This window comes from Anastrepha obliqua, chromosome 4 (assembly GCF_027943255.1).
Source record: "Anastrepha obliqua isolate idAnaObli1 chromosome 4, idAnaObli1_1.0, whole genome shotgun sequence".
In the NCBI taxonomy this organism is placed as follows: domain Eukaryota; kingdom Metazoa; phylum Arthropoda; class Insecta; order Diptera; family Tephritidae; genus Anastrepha; species Anastrepha obliqua.
Window position 1 is genome coordinate 36,137,984 of NC_072895.1, and position 14,181 is coordinate 36,152,164.

General features: G+C 36.5%; 1 protein-coding gene across 2 annotated transcripts in view; it reads right to left on the bottom strand.

The window, feature by feature from the left end:
• The window catches only part of LOC129243985 (putative phosphatidate phosphatase), an 87,881-nt gene that overhangs the window by 21,583 nt on the left and 52,117 nt on the right, over nucleotides 1–14,181 (bottom strand). For both annotated transcript variants that reach the window (XM_054881522.1, XM_054881523.1), the window contains exon 3: nucleotides 1,309–1,460. In XM_054881522.1, coding sequence (XP_054737497.1) covers nucleotides 1,309–1,460 — 152 coding nt within the window. The remainder of the gene's footprint in view (nucleotides 1–1,308; nucleotides 1,461–14,181) is intronic.

Here is a 14,181-nt window from a genome sequence, read left to right on the forward strand (position 1 = left end):
TCATCTAGCCATTTCTATCTTGGTCGGACTCTTTTTCTTCCTCCTATTGGACGTAAAGTAAACACTTGTTTTTTTTTTAATTCTTTCATTTGGCATTCTTATAATGTAGCCTATTCATCTAATCCGCTGCGCTTTAATAAAACAATAAGATCTTCCATTTCGTCCTTAGAGTTTTTTCATAATGCTTATTTCAAATCGCAATAGCTGGTTTATATCATTAACTTTCAACGTCAAGATTTCAGCACCATAAAGGCAAAGTTTTATACATTTTGATTTTCTGTGTTCATGATAAAACCTTTGATATTAACTATTCAATATTTGCGTAATGTGCCTTGTTGGCCCCTTTAATTCTTTCATCTATAGTAATTGATGAGCCTTTATTCACTGATAGAAAGAATCCAAAGAAAGAAAACACCGTCAGCAAAAAAATTGTTTACCACTTGAAACTTGCACTTCACTATATCAAAAATCAATGGGTATACCCGAAAATTTTCTTCGAATTCTTTGTTTTTTTTTTCAATTTGCATAAAGTCCGAAATTTGGATTTATAATTATCCTAAATTAACTATATTTTCATAGAAAAAATGTCAAAATTAAAAAAGGAACAAAAAATTATCAATAAACCGCCGTGCTATAGTTATTTAACGCAGTCTAGTTCTAGTTAGTTTTTCAATATCAGGAACTCTACAGAATAGGGTCGATGGCGGCGAACGCAGGGCACATAAAGATTCAGAATATACGAGTATTTATGTATATGTATGTGTATGAGCCGCCTTAACTTCAAAATCGAAATATCAAATTAGCTCATTAATTCACACGAACAATCACTGTTAGTTTTAGATATTACAGTATTTTTAAACCCAACTCACAACTTATTCAAATTCGATTGTGTTATCGATTATTTTAGCTATCGAGCGATTGCTTTGGAAAGCTAACATTCAGCTCTTGCCTAAATTAAAAACTTTGTTGAATTGATTGAAGTCGAAAAATAATAACAACTGATGTGTGAGTGAATTTATATTGCATATGTTCATATGTATATCTACATACAAATGTTTGTTTGTATGTGTCCATTTGTGCGCCCCTTGAAACTCTGCGTAATGGGAACTTTTAAGTGAATGGGGCTTATAGGCATACGTACATACATATGTACATATATATCCACAAATGACAAAGATGAAAACAATATGTGACATTATTTTTGAAGAGATACATATGTATGTATGAGTGTACAGCCTACATACTCAAACATTTATGGTAAGTAATTGACTGCATTCATGGCACAATTTTAATGTTCATTTCGCTTACCACTCCAACGGGTAACACCAAACCGATGATATATAACATCCAATTCCGCACGGTTGACTCTTTGAAGGGATGCTTCAGCGACTCGTCATCGCAAAAGAACCCACGCTGATAGGCAGAGCCCCAAATATAGAAGCACAAAATCGGAAGGCCCACTGTAAGTAAAATAAAGAGATCATTTATACTTATATTAACTTTCTAATCAGACTTTGAAAAATTTTAATATGTATGCATGTAATTTTACGAAGGCTGTATGATGACTACCTGGTCTTGGCAAGAAAAGAACTTGTTTTTTGTAAAATATAAAATAATAAGATTCCTTCAACTTTCCAAAATACGCGTTAGTTTTAGCCATGACCTCATCGTTAGAGCCAAATTTTGATGGATGAGAGGGCATTTCGTATCCTAACTCACAGAAGTTTTGAAGTTGACACAAGTGCCTGTTTATTGACAATTGTGCGCAATCGCGACACTCATCTTGCGGAAAGCTTTTTCATGCCCTAGTGGGTTATTAAAATATATTTTACCCGCTAAATTGAATTTGTTCAATCATTTATGGATTGGTGAGCGCATTTGGATGGCCTGATCTTCATCAAAAAGCCGTCATTTAAATTTATTGTAGCTGTCAAATATTTTATAGTTAATAATAAGGAAGCAGAGTTCCCGTAAGTCCCTTTTAGCTGCATTTCATTATTGGTTTTCTTTTTCAAAAGATATTTTATAGCTGATCGATACTCTATTTTTTCATTGCTGTAAAGTCAAACACTTTTTTAAATGGCTATAATTTGCAAACTAAGATGAGCAGTGTCCATCTCTGACCTATGCCAGGTAATCATTATATAGCCCGCGAGTATTCAAAAGAGAAAAACTTGAAATTTTTTTTTTATATTAGTTTTTCATTAAAATAACTACCTGCCTACCAATTTCAAATTTAATTATATTATACCTATGTCAGCATTTATTTGTAAAACAGTAATACGCTTGAGCTAATGGCAACCTACTTTTAGCTGTGGAATTAAGAGAAACTAATCCGGCAATAATAGACAAATTTTAAAAGTCATATTTATGATCTTATTTTCATTTATCTTCAAACATACTTTTTAACGGATACATGTTTTTCAATTTTTTTGGCCGCTATAGCCGAATATGCTTGTAGATGACTACTTTTCAGCAGGTCGCGGGTTCGAAACTCACTGTGGTCATGAAACATTAAATGATAGAAAAGGCAGGCAATGTATTTCTGCTCATAAAAAACCATCTTCCGTTTGAAGGCGGCATAATACTGTAGGTTACTCTATTTGTGGAACAACATCTAGAAGCACAACCGAAGGGCGCAGTCCGCATGGTATACAAATCTTGTTTTTTTAGGCCCTGGGACAAGAGGGGCAGCAGTTTGTTAGGTGGCGAGATCTTGCTTACTACTAGATCTAGATTAGCTACTTACATATAAAAAGCTAATAATGTACCACCGTCAATCATTTATTTATTGAGAGAGGGTAGTTTAATGATTGATGCTAAAAATTTTAATGCCTGCTTGAAATCTGTGTTGGAAAGATAAGGTGGAAAAGGACTTGGCTTGTTTGATAGCCATATGATAATTAGTGAAATAAGAGTTAAAATCTTGGCAAAAGGATTGCATTTATTCATTAGGATTGTACAATAATTTATACAATAGATACCAACAGTGCCTAAAATTAACTACTGTTAATATTCGCAAAAACATTTTTATTGGTAAAGCAATTATGGCTCCTTGCTCTAACTCGGAATATATTCAACAGTGCAGATCCAAAATGGATTAACTTTGCGGAAATAGGCAAGTCCCTATTTACTGGATACCAAGACACAAAGGAATAGAAGGAAATGGAAAAACTGCCAAAATTAAGCAAAGGGCTTCAAATACGAAAATTATAAACTTTATTTTATCACTGTCTAGAAAAGACTGTAAAATATTATTTGGAGTAATAACGGGACACTGTTCGTCCAGAGCGATGCGAGTAACACAGGCAACGAAGCGAATGCTACGGGTAGTTTGGAGCACCTACTTTGCCACTGCCCTGCTTTCTGTAACACTGGACAAATGTGCATACGATCAACACATTTATCATCCTTGAAGGATATTGCTGACAAAAGGCTGAACGGCTTGTTAAAACTCGCGAAGACATGCATTATGAATTACATAAAATGATATCTTCGACTCCGAATGCATATCACTGGCAAGACAATGAAGTCTAGAGGTCTAAGTGTGATCTTTTTACAGTGCGCCAGCACTACTTAACCTAACCTACAGTGTCTTGATGCTAGAGAAGGAACGTTAAGGTTAATTTCCGGCAAGAAGTTGACCCGACAGCGGCAGTTTAATCATAAATATTATTCGCAAAACTTTTCTGCGACTTATTAAGAAAATGTTTACTGCATGTTTTGCCTATGCAACTACAATAGAATGAGGTAATTTTCATTACATAAAATTTTCTTATAACTCACACTTGTTTAGCAGACCGTTATTCGGGTCTCAGCGAATTTCACTGAATCAGCTGATGAACTGACGTCACTTGAGGTGTATTTATAAAAAAACTGAGATCGTGTTGGTGATATACGAAAAAAATCAACCAATGATACTTCGTTGCCGTCTGAAAAACGTCTGATTGGACGAGTGTGTGAATAAATAAATGCGAAAAGAACGTCCAAAATTCGGTTGCCGATACCTCAATGGGCGTCACTGCCAAAATTCCCCTCACAAATTTTCTTCTTCACTATAGTTAAAGAGCAAACCTGGTAAATCAAGGATGATAGATTACTAGGTTAGGCCAATAATTATGGTGAAAAACAAAATTGTGAGCTGAACTTCGGCTGCCACGTAACGGTGGTGATTCGCCAACCGAATTCTGCAGGATCATTTCACACATATTCACACACTCGTCCAATCAGTCGTTGTTCAGACGGCAACGCAGTGTCATTGTATTAATTTTTTTCGTATATCACTAACTAGAGCTGGGCGGAATATCGATGTTATATCGATGTATCGATGTTTCAATTTGAAAATGAAACATCGATGTTCGTAAACCGATGTTCGATGTTTTCGCAAATTTTGTACCATCACTTAGTAATTGCACGTGGAACGAAAGTGGTAAGTAAGAAACTTTTATGCATTAAAAAACTTTTCTACATTAAAAAAACTGATTAAGTATACCATTTTAATATGAAAATTATTAAATTTTAGGCTTTTGGTGTTGGCAGGCAGTGATTGAAATGGAGCGGTTTGTAGAAAGTTCTAGTGGCAAAGGTAAGATTATCGTTTTATGTATGTAGCTGAGTGCGTATTGTTAATACAAAATATCTACACCTAGACGTCGCTTTGAGTCGTACTTTTTGGGAACGTATACCCAACGCAAAGTGATGACTAGGTGTATGAGAGTACTTGTACATACATACATATATATAATACTACAAATTATTTTTTGTTTTTTTTTTTGCAGTTTCAAAGACGAGCTCAAAGGAGGTGGAAGAAGAAAACCCAGCAAAAAGAACAAGGTACGGTCAGTCAGCTGTATGGCAATTTTTTAACAAATCAAAGGATGGCAGTTCAGCTAAATGCATTCAGTGTGGAAAAACATATATAACATGTGGCAATACCACTAATTTGGCTGGACACCTGAAACGGATGCATCCAGGATTAACTGTTAGCGAGCTTCCGAAATCTTCAGGGTCTATTTTGTCCTTCATTGAAAAAAAATACGAAGCATCTTCCGCTAGGAAAAAGAGTCTTGATAGCTCACTAATGCACTATATATGCTCCGACATGCGACCGTTCTCAGTTGTTGAAAACAAAGGATTTCGTAATTTTGTCAGTACATTGGATCCTCGCTACGAGCTGCCTTCTCGTAACAAATTGAGAAACACATGCATGCAAGACTTTTACACAAATATGAAAGACAAATTACACTGTATTCTGGACCGAGTGGACTATTGCGCTATAACAACAGATTGCTGGACGTCACGGGCTAACGAAAGTTATATGACAGTCACTTGCCATTTCATCAATGACAACTTTTAGCTAAAAGCAGCTGTTTTGTCAACCAAAAATCTCATTGACGAAACCAACCACACGTCGCAAAATATTGCAAATTCTTTGCGCGAAGTCCTTGTGGAATGGCAAGTTATTGACAAAGTCAGCGCAATTGTTACAGACAACGCGAGGAACGTTGTAAAAGCATGTGAGATTCTACAAAAGCGAAACGTGCCTTGCTTTGCTCATTGCATTAATTTAATTGTCCAAAGCTGTTTTTCCCTTGAAAATATTAAGACAATTATGGGAAAGTGCAAAAGCATAGTTTCGTTTTTCAAGAGCAGCTCAATAGCGTATGCAAAATTTAAGCAAGCCCAGGAACCAATGAAGCCATATAGTCTAAAACAGGAGTGCCCTACAAGGTGGAATAGTGCTTTCTACATGATTGAGCGCATTTTGGCCACAAAGTCAGCTATTGCTAAAGTCCTGTTAGATACTCCGAAAGCAATACTACCTCTATCAGTTGATGAGCTATCTGTTCTGGAAGATTTAAAGCAGGTTCTTTCACTATTCGAGGATGCGACGGTACAAACATCATCCAGCTCTAATGTAACAGTTTCGCTAATTATACCATTGGTTAGCGGACTTTTGCATAATTTGAGTGAAATCAAAGATCGACTAGAAACTGATGATGGCCGTAACGTATGCAACTTGCTAATGGAAGGCATACGGCAAAGACTACTGCCATATGAAAAAAGAACTGTGACTCGTTTGTCGACATTACTGGATCCGCGTTTTAAAAAGGAGGGTTTTTTTTCAAATACAAACTCTATAGAAGCCGAAAAATTTTTAGAAAATGAACTTTCGCCACTTTACAAAGAAAATCACCCTCCAAATATATCTAGCCTGCCAACACCACTATGCGATAAAACTCCACTTCTTAATTTTTTGGAAAAAAACAAAACTCAAAAAATTCGTAATTCCCGAGTTGATTCGATTTTGACCCTTCGTCAATACTTCAACATGGAAAATATAAACTCTAGTTTAAACCCTTTAGACTACTGGAAGGTAATTCATGCTATATAAAATCTAGCATTATAATTAATACTAAACTTTTTTCAGATCTCGACTGATGAGCCATTGAAGATGAGCTCAAAAAAATATCTCTGCGTACCGGCTACGTCAACTGAAAGTGAGCGTATGTTCAGCAAAGCAGGTTTAATAGTGAGTGAAAAACGAAGTTCACTAAAGCCAAAAAATGTGGATATGCTGGTTTTCCTAAATAAAAATGAATGGATCTCAAACAACTGATAAGTTGAGTCATTATATTTTCATAATTTAATTTGTTTGAAAAACTCACAAAACTGTTATGTTAAGTTATCATTATATTTTGGATATTTCATTTGTTTTTAAAAGCTTTAAATAGTGTTAAGTTAAGTAATAATATTTTCGTAATCTAATTTGTTTTGAAAAAATCAAAATACTGTTAATTTAAGTTTGTTTGAAAAACATTATTTTGTTATTTTTTTATATATATGTTGAATAATGAAGTCAATATTAAATAAATGAAAAAAAAAATTCTTTTACTAACTTCGATGTTTAATCGATTAATCGATGTTTTCAAATAAAAAACATCGAAACATCGATGTGGACAAACATCGATCTTTTGCCAGCTCTATCACTAACACTTAGTTTTTTCGTAAACAAACCGATTCATTACCCCGACTACGTCAGCCCCTCCGCCGAGAGCCGGCCAACGGTCTGATAGTGGCCACACCATTATAAATCTGTTCACCATGCTGGTAAATTTATCATCCTTGGCCATATCAGCATTCAACCAATGCTCCCAAACTCAACAACAAATTGGAACGTTATTATTCAGAAATAATGACTTGCATGAACTTACCAAAAAAAAACTAATAATAACGAATTTCGTTAATACCTCTCACACGGCTTTTATATTATATTTTGTTCCACCCTTATTGGAAAACCCTATATAAACATATAAAAAAAATCGAACTAGAAAAATACATACATATATTACATACATATAAGGACAATTAGAGCTCGTAATTCGTAGCATGATTAATGTAAACTAAGGTGAGGCAATGCAAGAGACTTCAGTGAATTTGCAAAGGTTGCGACCAAACCGCCTTATGATTCATAGTCAACAGGTACGAATGCAATCAGTAACTCCTAGGAAAATGGGATCCTCGCTACGTACATATGAACATATGTAAGTGTGTATGAATTGTTTTATCCTTTGAATCTTCAAGGTATACAAAATGACAACAAAAACATTGCAAACAATGCAGCCTGCAACCATTAACCCCTGAGCATTAAATTCCTTTCAAGTGACTTAGCCAATAGCTTTCACAATATCTAGTTTTTTTTTCAGAGTAAGCCATTCATTTTCAATTTTTCAAAAACATAAAAGTAAGCCGTCTACCGAAAAATGTGAACTACCGATAATTCATTTCGGATCTTTTATTGTTTTGTAACGTAATCCGTGCAATCGTAACAATGCTACTGATACATACGTACACGTGCATGCGTATATAAGTGTGTATGAGTGGATAGTTTGTTTGAGATACGATTTCAGAAAAGGTAATAAAATGGCTTTAACACTTCCTTATTTTCAGGTGTAAAAAATATTGTTTCATAAAATCTGTACACTTTTTATAGCTACTGCTTTTATGTTCCCTTAATTCTTCAACTCTAATAACTTCACCTCGTCCACTCATATGTTGCTACTTAAGTACATATACATATGTGCATACATATTTGCATGTGATTGTATTAGTATAGTGCCCTACATCTTATCCACAATCAGAAATTTTATTCTTTTTCGGCCGATATGTAACTTTTTTATGAAGTTAACAGACCCATAAAATATTGAAGGAATTAGCGCAACTGGTGGGCCGCGCGTTGTATACGGGTCACGAGAAGTAAATTTGTTATCGATTCTATTCCATTCAAGCGTAGCATTGACAGTTCAAATAGTTTCCGTTAGAATTTTAAATAGTGCCGCCGTTGTCACTTCAACTGAAGTTGGATGAGGGGCGTCACTGAAATACTAAAACCGCCATACTAAACGGCCTAGTTTAACAAAGCGCGCCAGTGTTTCCTTTCTCTTGCTAACCGGCGCCAGTTAGATGCACCAAGTGAAACCAAATTCTTCTCCAGCTGGTACCCCATCGAATATTTTAAGAGCCCGAGCGTTTGTACCCATTCCGGCAGCATGACTTACTTACTTATATGGCTTGATCAAGTTCACAACCCGTTATCGGATTAAGGCCGACTGCAACAAGTCTCGTCAGGTGTCTCTGCTTTGCGCGCGTCTTCTTAAATTTGTTATACCAAGCGATAATAGGATACCCTCGACACCCCGATCCTTCCATTAGAGGCATGGTCTTCCCCTACGTCGTTGTTCTCTAACTTGCCATCTGAACACCTTTTTTGCTGGAGCTTCGGTATCCATACGCTCGACTACGTAAGCGCTACTGCACTCGTGGTTCATTCGGTGATAGTAGTTATTGCCAACATAAAGAAGACCGAAGATTTTCCGAAGTATCTTTCTCTCGAATACCCCAAGAGCTGCTGCATCAGTCTGCGACACGACCCATGTTCCTGCGCCATATAGTAGCACGGACAAGATGAGCGTCTTGTAGAGTGTTAATTTTGTCGGGGGAAAGAAGTCTCTGCAACACATTTGCTTACTTAGGCGATAGTAACACCTATTAGCAAGCATGATTCGTCAGTTTATTTCCCGGCTGACATCGTTTGTTTTTGTTCCGGCGATGCCAAGATACAATACATACATATGTATGTATGGTATATAAACCCCTTGACAATTTCAAAAGTATAGTTGTCCGCTGAATTGGTGGATTCAAAACGCTGTGTATGTTTTCTAAATGGCAGCACTCTCATTAACCGCCAATCCCACTGTAGTTAACTCTCTTTCGATAGCGGAAAAACTGCGGTTTGTTCAATGTGGTGCGGAATTTTAGGACTTCTGTATGAAAACGTCCTCAAATCGTGCCTTTGGATACATTAACACCACTTTTCCTTCAAACTGTTTCAGCTTCACTCAACGACAAGTTCGGCTTTGTCAGAAACAAATCAATGATCTTCTGATCTAGCTTTAGAGAGGTATTATTTTTGGGTCTCGGTATACCGTTGCAACCAGTTTTTTATGAACGTCTTCGACCTTCCTCAAATATTTTGTTGCAGATGGACTTGACATTTTTGGACCTTTAGGGTGTGTACTATACATAGGAACACTGTTACAATTCGTTTCTCATAACTCATTTTGTAAAAACAACGTACGCTTTCTACATTCCTCACAAAGCTAATAAATTGCACAACGCCAATTGCGAAAAGGATAGCAGCATTTAATTTTTATTTATAATGGAACGCTAAGTTTGCATTTTGCCGGTCATGCTTCTATGAGACAAACTGTACCTGCATATACAATATGATATGAAAAATGTGTCTGACAGAAATTCGTGATCACCATAGATTCCATCAAAATTGTTTGGGAGAACACCAAAAGTCAGACAACATACAAAAAAATTAATTTTGACAGAAAACCTTAACCAAATGGGGTTTGTTGAGCTCAATTATTTTTTATTTTTAAAGCGGTTTTTAAACACAGAAGCCATTCAAAACTACCAGCCAACGATTTAAAGCCTTTGCCTTTGAATAACATAAATCCACGATGTAGAGAATACAGAAGGTAGAGCCTTCTGAACACCGCTGTTTTGTTTTTGGCAAATTTGAAAACTGATTGAGGTTCGTGTAGAGAGTAAATAAACGTTTGTGTGCAAACGGATGCACGTGGAGATATACAAATATGTGCTCCATTTCTTCCATCATTCTTGGTTTTCCACTCAATTTTGCTTATTCTTACTCTTCTTCTTGTTTATTTATATCCTGTTCGACGTCACTACAGTTGGGAGGGCTAAATATTGTGTGATTCTTGAAATAAATCCCTCTTGCCAAAATTTATATTTTTAATTATTTATTTATTTATTTATCTGAATAGTACAGAATAAGAGTAAGAGTAGTCTTTTAATAGTACTTCAACATTAGTACCATATATTCCCGTACAACTAGAATGATTTTAACATGAAAGTTTCTTAATCTAAATTTTTAATTTAAAATTCATCCCCTTCAAAATAGTCCCCTCTCGATGAAATACACTTATGCCAACGATTTTTCCAATCCCCGAAACATGCCAAATAGTCCATTTCCGGTATAGCCATCAGCACCTTCTTCGATTGAGCTTTTATCTCCTCAATCGACTCGAAACGCGTTCCCCGGAGTGGTCTCTTGAGTTTTGGGAATAGCCAGAAGTCACACGGAGCCAAATCAGGCGAATACGGTGGTTGCGGGACGATATGCGTGGAATTTTTGGCGAAATGGTCGCGAAGAACGAGTGTAGTGTGAGACGGTGCCTTACCGTGATGCACAAACCAAGAGTTGTTGGCCCATAATTCTGGTCTTTTTAGACGAGTTGCTTCACGTAAACAACGCATAACGCTCAAATAATATTCCTTATTAACAGTTTGGCCAGGTGGAAGGAGTTCATAGTGCACCACACCACGAAAATCGAAAAAAAACTGTCATCATGACCTTTATTTTTGAACGACTTTGACGTGCTCTTTTCGGTCTGGCCTCGCCTTTAGCACGATATTCGCTTGATTGGTCAGTTGTTTCAGGGTCGTAATCATAAATCCAAGTCTCATCTCCCGGAATGATGCATTTGAGCTTGTCCTGATAGTCAGAAAGCATTGTTTCACACACATCAACGCGACGACTTTTTTCCAAGAAATTGAGAGTTTTCGGTACCAAACCAGACTTGACTTTTCGTAGGCCCAAATGGTCTTTCAAAATAGTTTTCACAGATCCTTCTGATATACCGATCGATCAGGTCTTTAACAGCCAACCGACGATTTTTCAGCACTAACTCCTTCACTTTATTGACGTGTCATCTGTTGACGTCGATGGTCGTCCGGAGCGCTCCAAGTCATCAACACGTTCTCGACCCTCTTTGAAGTCTTTGTACCACTTATAAACATTTTTCTGCGACATGGTCGAATCACCAAATGCCTTCTGCAACATGCTAAACGTTTCCGCAGCCAAAATTTCCTTCCGCAAACAAAATTTGATGGCACTTCTCTGCTCATTCAAATCAGACATTGTAAAAATCGAAAAATGCATTCTTGGTCGTTTGGTAAACACAAGCGTAAATATATTACTGATTATGGCATTCACATGAAAGTTGGCCCAGATGTTATTAACAGTGCTGCCAACTCATGAAAAAAATAACTAGAGCGAAATTTTAATCCCGCGAAGTTTGACAAATAAATTCATCTTACTTTTTGCCCACAGTAGTAGGTAAGACATATGACTTTGACGCATCCAAACATAAAGAGTTTTCATTAGCCCAAACAGAAATAGCAGGCAAATCACTGTTTATTTTGAAACATAAATCTTTAACAATACCAATACGACTGGACAAGTACAATTGTGTACGAGTATCATCAGCACACGCATGGATATTCACATACTGACAAACGGTAAAACATCATTGACAAAAAGACTGAATAGAAAGAAGTGTACCAAGGAAGAACCCTTTATTGTTCATATTTAAAAAAAATTCTGCTTAAAACTGATCATATTTCACGGGAACACAGGTTCGCATTAACCAGAATAAAATCTTATTTATCTAAGTCGATGATAAAACGAATTTGAAGCAACCCATTACAGTGAAAATCATATTAGTTCCTCTCGGAAATTTACAAGCATACTTTGATGTTCCCTCTGTTTTACTGGCAAATATTTGTTAACTTAAATCTCGTTTATCTTTAAATTGTTTACTTGAACTTGGGTAGTAGTTTGTTTGCTTTGCCTTGTGTTGTTACTGCGGAGTTTTATATGAACAGAAACAGTTCCTTTTTTTCAAACCTTAAAAGCTTAAAGATTTTGTTTAACTGCTTTGTTTAAACTTCTGTTTCGGTGCTTTTGATCTTACTACATATTAATGTTTGTATGTACGTATGCATGTATATGTTATAGGTACAAATGTATGTATGTATGTACTTGCACATCAGTAAGAGAACGAGTCCGAATAATTTCAACCAGATACATCCATAGAGTAAAATATTTTTCAAAATTATCGTCTATGTCTCATATGCACATACACACGTACATGCATACATGTATTCACGCACTGGAGTCTAAACTGTACATCAAATATCTTGGAGTACCTATTGATTGACCACAAGTAGAGCTTTAAATAGCACCTAACAAACGCCAGCAGTAGGGCAGCGAAGGCTGTAAATGCATTAACTCGGATTATGATGAATACGAGAAGTCCTAAGCAGGATTCTAAGAAGTTACTTAGCAAGTACTTAGTGGTATCACCTATCTTGTTATATGCTGTACCGTCCTTGGTTGAAGCAATAAACTGCAGCTCATTACATGAAAGGCATTAAATCGAAATACCGGCTAAGTGCATTTAGCACCGTATCGGAGGATGCCGTATGCTACCAGTTAAGCTGACTGCAATTGAATTCGCTGAGATAAAAAAAAATCACCGAACGGTTCAAGCACAGCAGATCAACAACGTGACAGTAGGAGTTGAAGAACTCTATGAACAAACTACGGACATATCGATTGATTGCGGATATCTCCAAGTGGATACATCGAAAACATGGACAGATAGACTTCTACCTGACCCAAGTACTTAAATTTAAGCATAAGGACGACCCGTACAGCTCTTTTTGTGACAACTTAGTGTAAAATGCAGAGCATATTTTCTTTGTCTGCCCTCGTTTTGAATTCGAAAGGGAAGAATTGAGTATTAATGATTGGAAACCAATACTGGTTAATAACCTAGTAGATATTATGCTTGACTCAGAAGTACATTGGTCCACTATCAGTAATATGGCAAAAATAGTAATCACCAAACAACAGCGCAGATCTTCATGAAGAGGCAATAGACCGCTCCCCTCGCGTGGAGTAATACTTAACGGTGGTCTCTCGGTAGGTGGGGGGAAATGAAGCTGAAGTGGGTTTTAGTGGGTGAGTCAAAACACAAGCCTCACACAAGGCAGTCGTTAAAAATGACTACAAAAGTCAATAGGCAAAAAAGAAAACTTCAAAAAAATTTGCGAAGAAGCTGTTATCAACCCCTGAAATACTGTTCTTCAGGTAGTATTGTCCAAAGCAAAAAACGGAAGCAGCCCAAATTACCTGCCCATTCAACACAAAGTAAATGACGTGCCACGTGTTTCTGAATATGAACTCCAAGTTGCGTAGAGTAAAATTAAGTCCCAAGACGGTTCAGGCATGAGAGTATATATAACGGTATTCCAAACCTGCTTTAACGAAGAAACTTTTCCAAAGAAGTGGAAAATGCAAACTCTTGTGCTCTTACCAAAAGGCAATTCAAAGCAAGGTGAGCCCGCACCTTACCGACCCAGATGCTTAGTAGATGCAACGGAAAAAATTCTTGAGAGATGTATTTTTGGCAGACTATCATCATTTGTAGAAGATAAAGTTATTATATCTATTATGTCGACAAAATAATACTGCTTTCTAATAACTCTGGACGTTAACGGTTAGCATTCATAAGAAACGCTCTTAAAATTAGAGCACTTGGGACACATTATCAGTATAGTTGAGAGCTTCTTTACAGATCGTAAAGCCAAAGTTGATGAGGAGTACAATGAGCTAGGAGCTGTTCTCCAAATATCAGTTTTAGGTCCGCTACTCATCGCGCTACCTGATGTTTGACGAAGTTCTAAGATTCGGCATGCCACTGGAATTCGCTGTGGTAATGGTGCAGAAATATATATGTACAA